A 20,461-nucleotide genomic window follows, 5' to 3' on the forward strand; every position below is an offset into this window, starting at 1 on the left:
GTTAGTTTAGAGAACAGGTGTCGATCTCAGAATTTGAAAATTCTGAGAATATAGCTGATGCCTCTCGAGGAGAATATATAGCTGATGTGTGACACTACTGTAAGCACGCACGAATGCACGATCAGGCGATAAAACATTAAAAGAGAAGCCCACTTGTATTGTACCGGCACCCTTTTCACTTTCGTAGACCCCGGCGATAGATCAAACCTAAAAACTCCGTGTTTATTCGATGAGCACTATGCGTATATGCATGGATTAAGAGGCCGGTGAGCGGTGATGCAGCCATAAAAAAAGCGGTAGCTCTTATCGCTTCCAGTACCGTATGCCGTTCTCTCGGTTCTGTATTATTACGTGTAAGATATTCTAGAGTGCTATTTAGATTTATTTATTAATCAATATATTTTTATTTGTGTTTAAATTCTTCAGGATTTATATGAATATAGAGGGAGGGACATAATATTATATAATATATAACAGAGTTAATACTAGTTATCTGTTCTAAAATATAGGCAATTTTAGGTTGTTTAGTAAATGTTTAAGGTTTTGTGAAAAGATACTCTTCTGGTCATCCCAGCCTCCCAGGGATCGACTCTTGAATTTTGAATGGTTTATATTACCTTTCTAAGCTTATGAGTTGTTGAGAAATCATCGAGGTGATAGGAACCATGGAAATAGAGTGATCAGTGGTAAAGAATGCTATTCTTATCAAAGATTATCTGATTTTTTATAGCTATTTAATGATATAAATAATAAAATTAGTTATTATAAAGTTAAATTTTTACTGTTGATCAGATCAACTGTTCACAAAGCCCGGGCATAAAACCTGAGAAAAAAAACTGGAAAAAATAGGCAAAGGAATACAACCAAGGTTTAGTGAACTTTCTCCGTTAGGCACTTCTGCAGTTCCGGCGGCTACATGCGTAATGGCCTAAATTTTTTGCCTATAAAATTTAAGAGTTTGATTTAAAATAGATTAAAAAGAAAGTTATATAAAGTATTGAACTAATTTTTTTAAAAAATTAAATAGAGTTATAAAAGAATCCAAGTACCTGGCTGCGTGCACTTCGGCAATTCGGTTTGTCCAAACCAGTACGATGGGCCGTCTATGGGCAATAAATAGGCTGACTTTTCACTTTTGGGCTATATAGGGCGATGAAGATTATATAAGTGCCTGAAACGAGGAAGTTGCGGAATACTCCGGACGTGCTATACCGTTTTCGGTCTCTCCGTCAAGTCCGAATAATGAAATGCGTGCAAATGCCCAGTATGGCCATATTCATGTGGGTGCGTACGCCTTGGCATTCTGGCAATGCCCATGTTACGTGTAGCCAAATTGCTTCTCCCGTCACGTGTTCTCATGTTTTTGATGTACTCTTACCGCATCCCCTTGCCCAAACATGGTGGTACTAATCTCTATGCCATGCTTTGGGGGCTCGTTAATAGTTTGGAGTATTAAACGTAGGGGAGATCTCGAAACACACGCGAGGAAAGCGTTGAGATTCGGGAGACCAAGCCGTGTACGTACGCGCGCGTTGGATGGGCCTAAGATGGTGTTTGGATTCACGGACTTTTTTCCCTTGCTATATCGAATGTTTGGATGTTAATTAGAAGTATTAAATATAGATTGATAACAAAACTAATTGCATAAATAAAGACTATTTCATTCGACAAATTTTTTAAGCCTAATTAAGTCACGATTAACAAATGTTTATTGTAGCATCATATTCGCTAATCATGGACTAATTAGGCTCAATAGATTTGTCTCACGAAATAGTCCAGAGTATGAGGTGTGTTTTATTAATAGTCTATATTTAATACTTCTAATTAGTGTCTAAATATTCGATGTGATAGCGACTTAAAAAAAATCCTATAGTATCCGGTCTAAGAGAGGAAGTTCCCGTGCCTGTAACGCGTACCAACAGTCTATGTACAACAAAATTTATATATATAAAATTCATATAATTTTTGTTTATGTATAAATTTTTATTTTTATAGAAATTTTATATATAAAAAATTATATATGAAATCAAAATTAAAAAATATAAACATGAAAATATCATCTTAATAAAATAATATATACACTAAAAAGTATATATAAAGTCTGTAGAATATTTACACGGGAACGTTCGCATATTGGTGCGCGTGTTCCTTCGTCTCGCTTGGTTGAAGCCGAAGCTCCTGTCGTGTTCAAACTGAGATCGTTGCTATTATGCCTTCCACAAATGTGGGTTTTGTCTACCATTTCGAATCTGGGTTTCACTAAAATACTACCATCAAACGATCCTTCCTCTTTTTTTTGCCATTTTGCTGCTTGATACAATTTTGGATTAGATTTTTTCCCTTTTTAAGTAAATTTAGGACGTTTTTGCCCCTGGCCGGCCGGTGGGTGAGGCAGTCGAGCAAGCAGAAGCAGTCGTATGCGTAGAACCGCCGGTTCTAGACGGCGTGCATCGGGCACCCGAACGGCGAGCGGTGCCTGCTCCAGATGAAGCACTCTGGTGACGGGAGCGCGCACCACCACCAGTCGCACGAGAGAAGACGAATGCCACCACCTTCCTCGGGCACCGCAGCATCCATATCACGGCAAACGTGGGCTCCTCGTCATCGAAGGTGGCGTCGCACGGGGCGAGGAAGGGCTTGCACCGAAGCCGGCCGCTGATGACCTTGAGCAGCCTGTCCAGTGTCCACAGCGCCGAGGAGCTCATCCGGGATGGGCGGGAGGATGACGTAGCGACGGGATAGAGGGTCACAGACGGTGAGCTCGGGGAACACGTTATCGTCGAGGAAGGTGACACGGTTGAGGAGGAAGTGACCGTTGTGGTGGTCACGGACGATCCACCCAAAACCCTTGTTGGGGTCCTCCACCGACAACGGTGGAAGGAATGAGAAGAGTAAGTCTGTGGCGACCACGACAGCGCGTGTCGTGGAGGCGGCAGGGTGCGGCGGCTCCACGGGGTGGAACACGTCGTCCTCGGAGGAGAATGCGAACGAGCCCAAGAGCGTGCCAGGGTCCGCCCTGTGCCGTGCGAGGTGGTGGCGGAGGAAGCACGACAACGAAACGAGCACTCGAAACGCTGAGCAGACCACCGTGGCGTGCGCCAGGGAGGCGGATCAAGATCTCGTCCACCACGGCGTTGGCCATGGCAGCTTCGCTCGTGCGATCGACGGGAGTGTGTTTCACACTTTTGGAGCCCGCTCGCCGCCAGGCGGCCAAGGGCAAAAACATCCCAAATTGACTAAAAATAAGGAAAAATGTAATCCAAAATTGCATCAAATAGCGAAATGGCAAAAAAAAAAGAGAAGGATAGTTTGACAGTGTCATTTTAGTGAAACCAGATTCGAGATAGCATACTAGAGGAAACCCACGTTTTGAGGATGCCATGGTAGAAAAAATCTCGTTCAAACTCGACCCTAGCGCAGTCTGCAACTTGGAACTGTTTGAATTCGGGGAAGGTGGGCCCACCTGTGCACGCACAAGCCGGTGGCTTCCGGCGCTAGGGTTCAAGCACTTGGACCTTTCCGTAGCAAAGTGCCAGAAACATGGGCCGAGACGGTATCAGCCGCATCATTAGTTTACTGAGTATAAGCGCACCCACTAACCCGCGAAACCCTCGTGATAATTAACGCCTAAACCATCCCGGAGAGCAACCGGCTGGTGGCCTGCCGGGTGGGGGCCCGCCGTCCGTGTCCGTCCGGCCGCTTTCGGTCGCGTCCGACGCGCCACCGGCGAGGACGGAGGCGCGTAAGCCGCCACGTGCCGGTGGAGGCGGTCGCCCACCTCCGAGGGAGGCTATTCAAAACCGTCAGGAAAGTGGCCCCTGTGGCCCTCGATGATTTACGAGCGATCTTGCTGCCGCGTCCTCGTGGTTTTGGGAAATTTTTCCGGCGAGAAAGGCAGTATCAGGCCAGCTATTTAAAGTTTAAACTTTAGAGAGCAGCGACAAATTTCTTTTCCTGCGTCAAATATTTACTCGTCTTAGCAGTGAAGCCGTGCGCCACCAGCGCATTCATGTTCATTTTTTTCTCGGAGAACCGTGACTGCACGGTAATTTTCGTTCTTTTTTTAAAGCGGTAATTTTCGTTCAAGGTCTCCCACTTAGTTGTTTTAACTTTTAACTTATCATGATGAGATAATTTTAGATATCAAATGCTATACTACAGTATCCCATACACGGTACCTGATGGCATAAATCTAACGCCTTAAATAAACGTTTTTTTCTCACATTGTATGTTAGGAGATTATAAAAGAGTCATAACCAGAGCATACCTTCAGAAGAGAGTCACGATCATGTCATTTTTTTAAACTCCACGCGTGCAATGGCAAATATCTCTAACAATTACTATCTACTCCCAAGATGAAGGGTTCTATCTCCCTGCTATGAAAAAAGCTTCGTCATTGCTCTGAAAAAATATTCCTCGCAGTTATCTCTCTATTATACTTGGCAATTTAGTTACCACTCACCATGGTACTCGGTATATTCTAAATACGCAAACAATAGATATCGTCAAGAGCTATAAACGTACTCAGTTTGTGTCAGTGTAACGCACATGGAAATGCTGGAACACGATGCACCACACACGCTGTTGGAAATGAGGGTTTTTTATACTATCAATCACTCAATCTCTTACATGGGTTGGTTCTTTTACTCTTTTTTCATTTTTATAATTTATATTTTAATAAAATTAAGATATTTTAAGATGTCATTCATATATTTAAAAGTACGTACGGACAAATATTGTCGATACCATCTTGGCATGAGTCGATAACGATAGGGTATCGATTGATACAACTATAGTATCAGTTGATACCGTAATGTATAAGCGGATGCTATATCGGAATCAGCTGCTACTGATGTGATATTAGATCCGATACCAGTGAGATATCATAATACCTTACAATAGCACTCCTTTTAGATAATGTTTTGGATTATTACCATTTGGCATTTAGTAGGGTTTTTGGCACTAAGATAAACAGCCCCTTAGGGCTACAAAATTATAACTTTAGATACACGGATTTTATGACAATATTATACAAAGTAATAAATTTAGGCTCATAAAAGTATTCCAGAACAATCAACCCATTTTAAAGAAACAAATATGCATGTTTCTTCCTCCAAAAAGACCAATGTGCATACGTACCATTACAGTGAGTGGGGAGGCACAACAATAATACAATGCTAAAACACCTCTGTATTATCATAATTCACTTAGAACAGAAGACTTTCGTGTTAATTTAAAAAGATTTGAGTTTGTTTTTATAAAATCATCTAAATCTCATTTCTTGCAAATTGGAAAAATAAACCGCAATTGCCTTTCGGCAGGAAAAAAAACACTATAACATTTCAACAATGACAAGACAAAGGCCCGTTAGAAGAAAAAAAAACGATAATCGAATGTACCTATGGACCTAACTCGCTATTTAAACTGGATTAATGACAGTACAACAAATCCCGACTGAAAGATGAAAACGAAGTCTGCACTAACCCATCGGGGTTTTAGACGGCGTCACCTAACCAAACCCCCCCGCGCGCACAAAAGCAACGACCAAACGTACGAAAAGGTCCCCCTCCCCCCTCCTCCGCCTTCAAAACGCGCCCCACTTTTTTTCCCCTTCCCCTCCCCTACCTGCGCCTTCTCCTGCAAGCTTTTTGCACCGGCTCGCGGCGTGCTGTGCTGCCTTGAACTCCACTCCAAAAATTCAAACTCGAGGGCGTATCGGCAACAGCTGACGAGTCCCAGGGTGGAAGCCGCAAAAACGGCTGGCCTTTTACTCTCTAGTACTCTATACTAACGACGCGCTCCTCCCCTCCTTCCTCCGCCTCCCGTTGTCCCCTCCCCTCCCCTCCCCTCCCCTGCCTGCCGCGCGCTCTTCCTCCCCTTCCTCCGCCTCCGAATCCCCACCTCGGCGGCGACGATGAACGGGGGCGGACGGCGGCGGTACTCCTCGGAGCAGCTCATGTTCGACGTCCCCGCCAATGCCGGGGCCGCGGCCGGCAAGTGGGCCCAGGTACGGCACGCCCCCGGGTTTCATCGAGATCTACGCGCGGGATTTCGGGTGGTTTCTGGATGGGCGGGCTGACCGGTGTGGTTTTTTGGGGGATCGTTTGTGTGTGCGTGCGTGCAGCGCGGTGGGGTGCGGCGCGGGGACGGGGAGATCTTCGTGTCGGTGGAGCCGACGACGCCTGCGCGGCTGCGCGGAGGGGATACGGCGGCGGAGTCGCCGGGGCAGAGGCAGCAGCTCAGCCCTGGGCTTCTCGATCTCCACTCCTTCGACACGGAGCTTATCTCAGATGTAAGACCAGCTGCATTTTTGGTTAGCGCCTCTCTGTCTCGATTGTCTGGCATGGTTGGGTTAAGTCGCTGTACTTCGCAGTGTTCCAAATTGTCCCCACGCAGTGGATCTGATGTTCTGAATCGCAGTGCGATGGCATGCGCACTTGAGCCGTCAAAACTGACGCTTTTAAGGTTTTCATCTTTTCATTTGATTAGTGAGTTGGAATTTGGAAAGCAAATGGAGAAGTGCACCTTCGGCTCTGCTTTTAGGCATGCTAGGTTGGATGCATAATTCTTTTTGGGATTAGAATGTCGAGGTGTTAAACAAATAATACTTTGATGAAACCATGGATGGTTGTTGAGATGTGGCACCGCATCAATACTGACTATATGGTCCAGTTGTTGGTTTGTTTAAGTTTCGTTGTTGATTTTACATGATGCAGTGTACTTGGTTTGTTAATTGGTAGTGCATTTTACACCTAAACGTTTGCATAAACCTTGTGATGTTGCAATCGAGGGTTATCCATTATTCCAATCTTTTACTACTAGCATATTGTACATGCTTTGCAATGGAATTTTATTAAATAAATTATCATTAACATGTTATAATCATTATTTCCTGCATATCTCTCTCTTGATTGCTGCAAATTCATATGCAGTTTCAAGTGCCAGGAATTGGGATGTATGATGGTGCCCAAAAGTTTGGCTATGGCTATGGAGGTTTCGATGATTCAGATCCAACCTTCGCTCCAAATAAACAGATGAGCAAATCCACTGTTTTTGCTGAAAGTAATTTCGTCAAGGCCTTCCCTGAGAAAGAGAAGGCAGCTCCTGTTGCGAAAATCAAAGTAGTGGTATGTTTCTCAGTTTTGTTCCATTATTGTTGACAAATATTCCTCATTGCAAAGTGGAGCTTAAGTTAATCTGCGTACTTCGAATAGATTTGATATGAAATGTAAATCCAGGTCCGCAAAAGACCACTTAACAAGAAGGAGATATCAAAGAAAGAAGAAGATATCATAGACATTGAACAACAGTCAAACTCCTTGACTGTACATGAGACTAAACTCAAGGTTCATTCCAAGCTACTTATTTGTACTCATCTACATTATTATGACGAATGTTCTTTGTAATTTTTATTCCCTACTGTCAGTCTACAGTCGTTTATTAATGTCTGGGATATCTTTATGCAGGTTGACCTCACTGAATATGTTGAGAAACACGAATTTGTGTTCGATGCTGTTCTAGATGAAGATGTTTCGAATGATGAGGTGAGTTTAAAGTATAAACCACATGCACTTACTAATTTATATAATTAAGTTCCTTAGATCCCTTCTCAACAGCCTGTACTCATTTAATTCACAGGTTTATCGAGAAACAGTGGAACCTGTTGTTCCTGCTATTTTTAATCGTACAAAGGCTACCTGTTTTGCGTATGGACAAACTGGTATATATCTAATCTTCTGTAGATGCATGGCAATGTCTGAGGTGCAACCCACCCTTAGCATGCAACCAGTGAGAGCGGGGTGCACCTATTTTTATTGCCTATAGTGCATGTGTGTGTACAGCATACTCAACGCTATATTCAATCTCATTTGTCCACTCAGGTAGTGGGAAGACCTACACCATGCGTCCACTACCTCTTAAGGCCTCCCAAGACATTCTGAGATTAATGCACCATACGTATCGCAATCAAGGCTATCAGTTATTCGTGAGCTTCTTTGAAATATATGGTGGAAAATTATTTGATCTTCTCAATGAAAGGAGGTTAGTTAGTTGTCACCAATCAATCATGCTTCTAGACAGTATGCATTCAGGAAGCCTGTTACATCCTCCTGTTTGAAACTTTTTTTGTAACTTTATACAGTAAACTCTGCATGAGGGAGGATGGGAAACAGAAAGTTTGCATTGTTGGTTTACAAGAGTACCGGGTGTCTGATGTTGAAACCATAAAGGAGTTGATTGAGAAAGGCAATGCCACCAGAAGTACTGGTACTACTGGTGCAAACGAAGAGTCATCAAGATCCCATGCCATTCTTCAGCTTGCTATTAAAAAGCGTGTTGATGGCAATGACTCAAAACCACCTAGATTAGCTGGTAAGTTATCGTTTATTGACCTCGCTGGCAGTGAGCGTGGAGCTGATACAACGGACAACGACAAACAAACAAGGTTATCTCACAACTTTTCTCTTCTATCTTGCTATAGAAATGCAATGAATGTGTTGTATTCTGCTGTACTGAACGGCCTAATACAAAATTTGATGCAGAATTGAAGGTGCTGAGATCAATAAAAGTTTGCTTGCGTTAAAGGAATGTATCAGAGCGCTAGATAATGACCAGACCCACATTCCTTTTCGAGGCAGCAAATTAACTGAAGTATTGCGGGATTCCTTCATTGGGGACTCACGCACTGTCATGATATCATGCATTTCTCCCAGTTCTGGTTCTTGTGAGCATACTCTGAACACGTTGAGATATGCTGATAGGTGATTGTCTATATCCTCCTTTCTTTCTGTTGCAGTTGCTGCTTATGCCCATATATAATATAAGCAGTTTATTCTGGTCTTCAGGGTGAAAAGTCTGTCAAAAGGAAGCAGCACCAAGAAAGATTTGCCTTTGGCTGTTGCACCTTTAGGAGAGTCAAGTCCTTCCCCATTGGCTTCTGCTCTGCCCTCTTTTTCAGCAGCTGAGGTTATGAATGATATCACTGAAAGGAGCAATTTTGGTTGGCCCAAGCAGCAGTGTGCCAAAGAGCAGCAAGCACCAACGTTTGTGGATAGAATGCCCAAGGTGAAGGAAGATGCTGAATTTGGTCTGTCAAATGGTGGTTTTTTCAAGGAACAAAGAACAAAGGGCAGTGGGCAAATGGGCATAGCTGAAATACCTGATACAGTGTACCACCAGGGAAGGCAACCAGCTAGGAAGGCTCGAAATTCAGGGTCAGACAATAACATGAGAAATTCCATTGCTTATCCAATTAGAAGGGTTGTGCCAGATGAAGATGACCATTTGAATGAGCTCCTCCAGGTATGTTGTTTGCAGCATTTCTTTGGTGAGGAGTTTGCAGCATTTTCTTGATACGAGATTATCTGAATTCTTGAATCTGGATAATTGCTTCAGGAAGAGGAAGATTTGGTAACTGCTCATAGGAAGCAGGTGGAAGAGACCCTGGACATCATCAAAGAGGTTAGATCCCTGACATGTAAATTGTCATGTGGTCTCCATTTCATTTTCCATAACAATTGAACCTATTGTCTTGATCAGGAAATGAATTTATTAGTTGAAGCAGATCAGCCTGGCAACCAACTAGACGACTACATCACAAGACTAAGCGGCATACTCTCGCAGAAAGCTGCTGGAATTGTCGACTTACAAGCACGTCTTGCACAATTCCAGAGGCGCTTAAACGAGAATAATGTGCTACTATATGCCCAGTGCCCTTGATCATAGGAGCTACCTATTTGTGGTGAGAATAACGTGCCAGTCTATGTCTATGCCAGTGCCCTTGATCGGAGGAATTGCCTATTTGACAGTACTACGAGGATGATCAGAAAAGTGGGCTGTGTCATGGTTTGCTGGCATGCTCCCGCTTTGATGCGGCCTTGCCTGGTCAATACAGCTGCAGTTCACAGCCCATAGATGCAAGAGATGCAGAACTAGATGGCTAGTTTACTGCACTTTGTGGTGGCCGACTTCGTAAACTATTTGTACCCGAGTTGCGCCGGTTATGTCCTTGTGTATATCGTGTAATCTGTGTCGTCACAGGATTGTCCTGCTATTTGTTGCTCAACAAATACACTTTTTCTGTCTGATGTTTTCAGAGTTTTGGCGATAATCCATTTTGCAACCAAACGAAGTTGATTCTGTGGTTGTCAATTGTCATGCCTCTAACAGAACCTGTGGTCATCTAGCCATCCGTTTTCTGAAGCCTACATGATGTGTATCTTGTATTCTAGTCTATAGGGCTTTGGTGTACCTCAAATCAACTGAGACATAGGCCGTGCTTCTTTGATGGATAAAAAATAATATATTATTTGATTTTTTTATTGTTATTGTATAAATGATAAAGTTTTATATATATATATATATATATATATATATAGACAATCATAGAAAGTCTTATATTCTAAAATGGATGCACTATAAAAATAAAAAACTACTCTACCAAGATAAGATGATGAACCTCTATAGAGAAACTTTATATGGATGTAAAAGGTGAGGAATATAAGAAATTTTTTTATTTTTTAAACCTTTTTAAGAAAGAGGAATAATAGCTCGAGAAGCATAACTGTAAAAGGCGAGGAATAATATACCTCAATAGAATTATAGAACGCCGCCGTACTAGCATACAGTTGAAAAGACAAATGATAAAAAATTATGCAATAACACCCAACTAATATTTTAAAGAGTAAATTTCATAAGACCAAATATATTATGGTCTAAGTTGTAAAATACAATAGTTTCACAAAACCACAATTTAATACTATAGAAAAATAAAATGATTGATGTTAAATGACTGCAATTTGTATATCATGTGTCAAATAACTTATAAATCCAATATGATTTTATATGTAATTTTGTAACTTATGTTTAGTTAAAACTGTGGTTTTGTGCAACTATTTGACCATATATTATGTGGTTATTTGTCACATACGGAACATTGTGTGATTTAACTTAGTTCATGATACCCGTGGTTATGCAAAATTTACTCTTTTTAAAAAAAGAAGTTAAGTTTGTATTAGCTAGCTAACCGCCCAATTCTTTTCTTTTGCTTATGCTTATAAGCCAAAATTTGAATTTTTGACCACAAATTTAGAGTATGTTTTGGAGTTTTTTCATCACATTTTGTTTTCCAGCTTTAGCTTTTAGATCACAAATAACACGTATATAATTCTTTTTTATTTGTAAATATAATGTTTGTCTTTTTCTTGAATAACCCGAGTAATCACCCAAAACTTTGTCCCAATGACCGTACACTAGGGCACCCGGCCAAATTTGGATCTAATGATTGAGAGGACCTTTTGCGCTATATTGGGACTTGTGCTGACTAGGAATTTTATTTATTTATTTATTTTATTAAAAGATTTATTTGAAAATTTTTCAAAATAAATTTTTTATTTATTTTGAAATTTATATTATAAAAATATAAAAATAAAAAAATCCAAAACGCAGCATTCAGTTGATGGACGGCTATACAAATTCATGGTGGGTACAGCCGTATAGGGCACTAGGTACGTATGATCATCGCTAGATCTTTTGGAGCCGAACAATAATTTTTCGGGACTGTCTAGGTGACAGCCGGCTGATTTTTTTTTGCAATTTCAGCTGAAGGAGACACGTGTCATTATCTGGATGCTTCTCGTACCACGTACCACGCGTACAACATGCGTTTGTTTCGTCGTTCTGTTGCTCAACTTTGTGCTTCTGCCATGCCATCTAGGCTTGTTCATTTTATTAGTGGGCTTTGCTAATAGGCCTTTTTGTGATAGATTTTACTCCACATTTAGTTGAAAAGAGATAAACACCCTAATGGGCTGTCATACGTAAAACTATGACATAACAAGCCAATAAAAATTTAAATTTTCAACAGTTATAATTGCCATTAGTTATAATTGAGAATATATAGCAACTCTTAGGTGTCAATCTAGAAATTTAATCTTTTGTGCTCTTTCAAAATACTTAATTTCCCCGCTTCACAACTATCATTGTTTCTTATGAAATCTTCAATTTCACCATTTGGCAAAAACAAATCTTAAAAGCTAGTTTGCAAACATAAAACTAAATTCTTGCTTGGAACAAAGTGTTAAATTCTTGCTTGGAACAAAGTGTTGTTCAGTACAACTAGGAGCACTTGAACTTATTTTGTTCTTCTGGACAATTGTTGACGCCAAAATTTACTTCTGACATGTCACACACGGATGCCTGAAAGTCTCTGCATCGCTCCAGTGCAGGACCTAAATTCATAGATGTGCGGTCATGCCAGACATATTAAGCTAGTTAATATTGCATAACATAAGCTAGTTACTTCCACAATTAACACTTTTAAAAAGTAACAAAACTATTTCTCTGCATTATTTCTAACAAAACTAAATAGCATTGGATTAGCTGTGCTTTGCTAAAACATATCCCTACACTATTCGTTATCATCAATTAGTGGGTATATCAGGTTTCTTCGGTCCTACCACAGTGGTGAATTGTTGATTCTACAATAATTAGAGCTGGTAAATTTAAGTATCATCTAACAAGACATAACTGATGAAACTACAACATTCATAAAACTAGGCATTTCTAGTAGCTTACAAAACTAGACATGATTAGTAGCTGACAAAACTATAAAATTTACAAAACTAGACATTTCTAGTAGCGGTTTGCTTGGAGGTTTTCTGACAAAACTAGATTAACAAAACTAATACCTATTGCTAAATTTGATAACAAAACTCCAAACAACAAAAAATAACAAAACTATCCAACTAGCAGCAAAGACACAAAGCAGGAATAAAAACTAGCAGCAAAAACAAAACTGATCTTATTCAAAACTTATACCTACTGGGTGAGATCGCCAGTACTGTTCAGAATTAAAATAAGAAATTGGAATACTTACAAAACTAACAAAACCAGGCCCATGTAACTAAGTGCTAACAAAACTTGTTGCTACAGATGACAAAACTAACAAAACTATTTTCATTTCTGAAAAAAAGACAAACCAAAGAAACCGGTAAGATTGGTAGTTGAAAAAACATTTATAAAAAACTCAGGTTAGTTGATATTATCATATTAGTAGAATTTAGGAAGAGTGTGGAGATGCGAGTTACTGTCGTCAGCAATGTGGAAACACATATTTTTTCTGTTTTAGGCTGTGTACACAAGCACTGATCACAAAACCCACGTAGAAGGCTACAGGAATTTTTGGATTTTTGAATGGTCACAGATTCGGCTAAGAAAACCTAAAAAAACAGCAGGCTGTGTGGTAGCAATTCCCTATATATTTACGTGAACTTGTGATGATAAGACCGTTTATTCCCATTGGGATGGAGATGATGATCCCGTTCTTTTCTATCCCATAACAAGCGTAACTCTCTAGTTTAAATTATTATCATGGAGACAGAGGTACGTTATATGTTAGGCAACGTTTTAAATTGCTAAATGGAACGGTTCATGCGAAAATTTTGTGCATAGAAGTTTCTTGAAAAGATCAAATAAATTTATATTTTTCAGTTTTTAATATATGGTTATCACTTAATAATAAACAATCATATTTGTTATTTTACGCGAGGCTAATGGACTTAATAAGGGATAAAAAAGCCGAAAACAACGCGCCCGATGTCTGCAACCAATAACCAGCACCATCCTCTCGAGAAGAATCCTCCAGAAATGATAAGGTTTACTCCTATACTGGAAGGCAGGCACCACACATTATATTGACCGTGTCGTCTCACCTGGAAGAGCCGTCCAGAATGCGACGTACCCAACTGCTCGCCCGTTTTGCTTTCTACTCTTCACGGTGCCACAAGAACAGTACGCACAGCGCCAACTAATTATTGCGTGAAAGCTTCCAAGTTCCAACCACCCTGGACCCGGCTCTCTCCCTCTTCTCAACCTACAAATTAAGCTAGCCGGCCTCGCGCACGGGGCATGCACCTCACGCAACCAAACCTCGAACCTACCACCACCACCGATCGATCGAGCTCGCACCTGATTCGTCCGTCTAGTCCTGCACACGACGCAGCAGCAGCCAGCCATGGCGCCGGCGTTGAAGGTGTTCGGGCCGGCCCGGTCGACGAACGTGGCGCGGGTGCTGGTGTGCCTGGAGGAGGTCGGCGCCGAGTACGAGCTCGTCGACATCGACTTCGCGGCCAGGGAGCAAAAGAGCCCCGACCACCTCAAGCGCAACGTACGTACAGTAGCAGCATCGATCGTCGATCCATGATCGCTTCTCGATCGATTTGCGTATTTATCTCTGCTCCTGATCGATCTGTCTTGCTGACCATGCACGTACGCCGCGACGGACGGACGGACGGATGGTGCTGTGTTTCATCGATCCTTGCAGCCATTCGGCCAAATCCCAGCTTTCCAGGATGGGGATCTGCTTCTCTTTGGTTAGTTCTCGATCGATCTCAGCTCTCTAACAGCCATACCATCTTTTTTTCTACTCAGAAATACAAAAACGTACGTACAATCTTACTGATTTTTTATTAAAAATGGATATCCAATATCTGTGTAGCTGATTGTTTGGCAGTATATTTGAAAATGAAAAATATTTGTGAATAAAAATCTTATATACTTGTTTTTAGCGATTTACAAGCAAAAACTGAAAATAAACTAGCATAAGAAACCTCAAAATCAACTTTAAATTTAAGGTTAAAAATTTACATTTTTACTTATTACTTCCTCCGCTTCATAATGTAAGATGTTTGATTCTTTTGCTTGTAATGTCTGACTATTTATCTTATTTAAAAAAATATGGAAATATCATTTATTTTGTTTGTTACTTACCACCTCCATATTTTTTTTATATGACGCCGTTGACTTTTGGGTTCAGTTTGACCTTTCGTCTTATTCAGAAAATTATATAATTATTAATTATTTTATTATAATATGATTTATTATTATAGAAACTTTAAGTATGCTTTATAATTTTGCATATTTAGATATAAATTTTGAATAAAACGAACAGTCCAGATTAAAAAGTCAATGACGTCATATAAAAAAAATATAGAGGGAATACTTTATTATCAAAAGAACTTTAAGCATGACTTATCATTTTTTATATTTATACTAAATTTTTGGATAAGACGAACATTGCAACCAAGAATATTAAACATCTTACATTATGAAACATATGTAGTAAAAAATAAGTATAAGTATAAACGAAAACATATGGCCTCGATCACTATAAGAGTGGCAGGTGATATAAAACACATCCGTCTAGTGGTTCTGTACTGGTGCTATTTTGTTTAGAGCGCTTTATACCTCTAAATCAGATAAGATGGAGCTATCGGTGGTTTACTCAATGACTCCGGGTCATGACTAGGTGGAGAAATGTTCATGTCATCGTGATGCTAACAGGGAAATAAAATTAAATTAAGTTACTTGCATATCCAACTGCCAAAAGATTTTTATTGGGCTTACCAAATAAATTTCACAATTTTTCAATAACTATTTGCATATATCTTAACCACACTTTTCGTATTTTTGACCTTAAATTTGTTATTGATTTTATGATTTTTTGGCGAAGTTTATATTTTAGCCTTTCCTTTTAGATCGTTATATATATATATATATATATATATATATATATATAAGTTTTATTCAAAAATTATTTTTGTTTGTAAATATACTGATTCAAAAGCAAAGACTAGAAAATAAACTAGGATAAAAACATCTTAAAATCAACTTCAAATTTAAGATTGAAAATTTAAATTTGGAATTACTAACCATAATTATAAATGAAAAAGATAGTGTCAATCACTATAAGAGTGGCAAATAAAATAAAATAAAACACATCCGTATGTTGCAGTGGACCTAGTGGTACTGTTGAGTGCTTTATACCTAAATCAGATAAGATGGAGCTATCGGTGGCTTAATGACTCCGGGATCATGACTAGGCGGTCAAATGTTTATGTCATCGTGCTGCTAACACTGAAATTAAATTAAATTAGGGTACCGGTGATCAAGAGAGATGGGATATGATCATCCATATTTTTAGGAATATTGTGATCCAGTTTTATGTTTGGTTAGATAGACGAGATTGGGTAGATAAGGATTGATGTGATGTATTGAATTACTAATAAATAATAATATAAATTAACCATCATAGATCTTATCGTGATTAGTATAAATTATTAATAAAATATATCTATCGTCATTAATTAACACTAATTTAAACTTGGTAATTACTAATAGATGATAAAACAAGTTAATTATAACTAAACAGTCACTAATGATCACCGTTAGTGACGGTGAATGAGCTTATCGGTCAATTTGGCCGAATATACCCATCCAACATCTTCATGGAATATTCTCTTTCTGGGCCACCATATCTAGTTTCACTCACGAAACAAACATATCAGAAACCTGAACGGTCATCTCTCATCCAGACATATCTCACCAACCAAACACACCTTTAAGTGACTTGCATATCCAACTGCCAAAGGATTTTTCTTTGGCTTACCAAAAAAATTTCACAATTTTTCAATAACTATTTGCATGCATCTTAGCTACCTTTTCACTCCTACTTATATTTATAAGTTAAAATTTTGATTTTTAACTTTAAATTCGAAATTAATTTTAGGATTTTCTTTCAAAGTTTATTTTTTAGCCTAGTCGTTTTTCCAAAGTTTTATTCATAAATGATAGATTCTCACTTTCCCCAGCCAAACATGAACTTTTTCTACGCAATAAAAATTCACATTAATACACACAGCTAATTAACTAGAAAGAAAGAAAAGCTGGCTTAGCTACACGCCGCATCCGTTTTTTTTTTTCCTCAGAGTCCCGCGCAATCGGGAAGTACATCCTGCGCAAGTACAAGACGAGCGACGCCGACCTGCTGCGGGAGGGCGACCTGGCGGAGGCGGCCATGGTGGACGTGTGGACGGAGGTGGAGGCGCACCAGTACAACCCGGCTCTCTCGCCGGTGGTGTACGAGTGCGTCATCTACCCGGCCATCCACGGGACCCCGACCAACCAGAGGGTGGTGGACGAGAGCCTGGAGAAGCTGAGGAAGGTGCTGGAGGTGTACGAGGCGCGGCTGTCGGAGAGCGCCTACCTCGCCGGCGACTTCGCCAGCTTCGCCGACCTCAACCACTTCCCCTACACCTTCTACTTCATGGCGACGCCGCACGCGCCGCTGTTCGACGAGTACCCTCACGTGAAGGCGTGGTGGGAGAGGCTCATGGCGAGGCCGGCCATCAAGAAGCTCGCCGCCCGTATGGCGCTTCTTAATTAATTAGTTCGCTGGAGGACGAGGACCGATGGGAAATTGGGAATGTTCTTCTTGAGGATTAGTCTGAATTTTTACGAGCGTCGCGCGTTTGCATTTTGATTCAATAAGATTGCAGCTGAATTGATGGTTTTTCTTGAAACCGGACGGTGCAATTTTCTTAGCGGCAGCATGTTTGGTGTATCTGCTTATATGTATTAGTACACAGATTTCTTCAGAATATATAGGTTGTCTATATATTAATGGACATCTGAACAGGTTTCTTCAGAATATATGTGTAATCTATATATTACTATCCTCCACTTCATTCCAAAAAAAAATCTATTTCTCGGTCTTTTGCTTAAGTAAACTTATTCCCGTAGCCTTTCCCTTGAGTAAAAATATTCCTATCGCTAGGAAGGGTAGTAAAAGAATAATCTAACATTTTGGATTCTCTAATACATGGTTGTGGATGAAAATTTTACCGGTGGTCATAATTATAAAAAAATATAAAATACAACTTTACGTGTTTAATACGTGAGAATCAATCGTTGAGATTTTCTGCACATCTAATATAAAGTAAACAAATTACTTGGTGTAGAATGATGCATCTATATTGGTGAACGGCGTATGCACGCATGCTTAGTAGGTACATCTATAATTGTATTACTTGATTGAGGTTGGTAGGTATGGTTCCATGGGGGTGAGTGGGACTATGTGACGAGGGTGGTATAGTTATATATATAATCATGCATCAGAAAACAATATTTATTGAAAACTTCATCCATATAATTTGGATAATAATTAAGAAAACAAACTTGGGATCAAAATAAACAATGGGACAACAAAATTTCTCTTGTCTTTGATAACGATGCAACTCAAGTTATTTTATAGGTACAAATATAACAACAATATATATGGGAGAAGATCCTACTATTAGGGTTATTGTTTCGTCTTTTCGTGAAAAAAGCCAAAGGATATATTTTGCTAACAAAAAATATTTTTTAATAAAAATGTTATATATATATTCTTAGCGATATAAAAGACAAGAAACTTTGGTGAAAAAAACCTAAAACAATTCTAAATTTAATGTTAAAAATTTAAATTTTAGCTTATAAACATAAGCAAATGTGAAAAGACAGGGGTATATACTGCAAGCAAACTCATTCAGGTCAGTGCTATACAAAAAGTGCCTAAAGCAGATTTATAAAACACTCTATTCCCATCAATCCAATATAAGCACTCAACTACCAGTCTTTTAACCAGAACTTGGAATCATAAACACACTCGGGAGCCTCAGTAGCGACAGAAAGAGGTCAAGCACCGGTTAGAAACCAAAATTTATACCATTAAATATGTCGTCCGATCGTAAGCTCTCTCAGCACATAACAATTTTTTTTGACTTGTATGGTGGTGTGAACTACTCCATCAATTTGAAGGATTGAACGTAGTGTAATTACAAAACAAATTTTAGATTCTGCTTGGAAACCGTAAGACGAATCTTTTAAATCTAATTAATTCATCATTAGCATATGTTGGTTACTGTAGCATTTATGGCTAATCATGCACTAATTAGTCTTAAAAAAATTCGTCTCACGATTTCTTACCTAACTGTGTAATTAGTTTTTTGATTCATCTATGTTTAATATTTTATTTAGATGTCTAAAGATTCGATGTGATTTTTTTGGAGAAACTTTTTGGAATTAAACGAGGCCTATATATCGTTTCACTTCTTTTCTGTGCACGGAGGAAAAGACCGATTTCACATACGGCGTGTTTGACTTTGAAGTGCTCCGAGTGCGGTAAATCTTCAGGTTTAATTAAGGCCTTGTTTAGTTCCTAAATTTTTTTTTTCAAAAATATCATATCAAATCTTTGGACACTTAAATAAAACAATAAACATAGATAAACTAAAAAACTGATTGCACAGTTACGCAAGAAATCTTGAGACGAATCTTTTGAGCCTAATTAGAAAGTGATTAGCCATAAGTGCTACAGTAACCAATATGTGCTAATGACGGATTAATTAGGCTCAAAAATTCCTCTCACGATTTCCAGCCGAAATATGAAATTTGTTTTGTAATTAGACTACGTTTAATAGTTTAATATGTATCCGAAAACTTGATGTGATGTTTTTGCAAATTTTTTTACGAACTAAGCACCACCTAAGCAGACTGACACATCCTCCTCCTTCTTCACACATGGATAAGACGGATGAAAAATAATTTATTAATAAATCTTTTATATACGTATTTTTATTGGTCTACAAACTAGAACTGAAAATAAACATGATAAAAAAAATAAAACCGACTTTAAATTAATATTGAAAAATTGAATTTTTGGCTCATAAATATAAACAGAAGCGATTTATAAAAACCTAAATTCGACCACGTAAGTACAACCTCCGTCCCAAAATAAACGAATTTCTGTGTTTTTAGATAGAATTTTTGACTCCTCGTCTTATTTGAAAATTTTTTATAATTAATATTTTTATTGTTATCACGTGATGAAGCATGAATAATACTTTACGTGCGACTAATTTTTTTCAAATCTTTAATAAATTTTTTAAATAATACAGATGGTCAAACGCTCGAACTATATAAAACCCAAAAATACTCTTTTTTTAAGAACAGAGTAGTATGTGCAGAAGCCACAAGGTAATTTGCCGCCATCACCCAAGTTGACGGAATCTCCGGCCAAGTACGTGAACTTCGACGGGCGTGCCTGGTAGATGCTAGATGCCTACAGATCTTCAGTTTATCCGTTGCTCTCCTCGAGTATTCCAATGTCAGCTGCTCTGTGCTCCAGCCATAAACATTGGAATGATAGGAGCGAGTCGAATAGTACAGCTAACTACTGGTTTTAATTTATCTATAATTAATCTAATAACTGCGTTTTAAAGTCCATGTTACGGCTGGTTATAAATCTGTAGGCCACTACTCTTTCCTCTCTTCTCTTATCTTATTAAAATATATTTATAGTGCTTATAGCTGGTCATTGTACCTGCTCTAAAGTGACGAGAGCATCTATCCGTTTGCGCCACAAGAGGACTAGCAAGTACTATATCAAAACCAAGCACCCAATGATTGTCGAATGATATATTTATAATAAAAAATAATTTATAAATATTATTATATATGTATTCTTAGCTAGAGTAAACTTTAATAAAAATTTAAAATTAACTCTAAAGTTAAAATTAAAAATTCAAATTTTGGTTTATAGAAACGAAAAAAAAGATATATAGCCAACTAATCCATCCGGAAGTCA

The 20,461-nt window shown here is 39.0% G+C and overlaps 2 protein-coding genes and 1 pseudogene across 2 annotated transcripts; 2 read left to right on the forward strand and 1 right to left on the reverse strand.

Moving 5' to 3' along the window:
- Positions 1-2,259: 2,259 nt before the first annotated feature.
- Positions 2,260-3,142, reverse strand: LOC102717761 (annotated as a pseudogene).
- Positions 3,143-5,893: 2,751 nt separating this feature from the next.
- On the forward strand, positions 5,894-10,205 carry LOC102718045 (kinesin-like protein KIN-13B). The gene is made up of 12 exons (XM_006646060.3): positions 5,894-6,007; positions 6,125-6,292; positions 6,933-7,127; positions 7,239-7,346; positions 7,467-7,544; positions 7,639-7,720; positions 7,881-8,040; positions 8,141-8,443; positions 8,541-8,759; positions 8,844-9,300; positions 9,394-9,459; positions 9,538-10,205. Exons 1-12 carry the CDS (start codon positions 5,915-5,917, stop codon positions 9,715-9,717), a joined length of 2,109 nt encoding a protein of 702 aa, XP_006646123.1. The 5' UTR covers positions 5,894-5,914; the 3' UTR covers positions 9,718-10,205.
- A 3,602-nt stretch (positions 10,206-13,807) lies between these two features.
- LOC102716076 (probable glutathione S-transferase GSTF1) lies at positions 13,808-17,470 on the forward strand. The gene is made up of 3 exons (XM_006644326.3): positions 13,808-14,164; positions 14,321-14,369; positions 16,764-17,470. Exons 1-3 carry the CDS (start codon positions 14,012-14,014, stop codon positions 17,219-17,221), a joined length of 660 nt encoding a protein of 219 aa, XP_006644389.2. The 5' UTR covers positions 13,808-14,011; the 3' UTR covers positions 17,222-17,470.
- The last annotated feature ends 2,991 nt before the right edge of the window (positions 17,471-20,461 follow it).

The sequence above is a fragment of the Oryza brachyantha genome, chromosome 1, assembly GCF_000231095.2.
Source record: "Oryza brachyantha chromosome 1, ObraRS2, whole genome shotgun sequence".
NCBI lineage: Eukaryota > Viridiplantae > Streptophyta > Magnoliopsida > Poales > Poaceae > Oryza > Oryza brachyantha.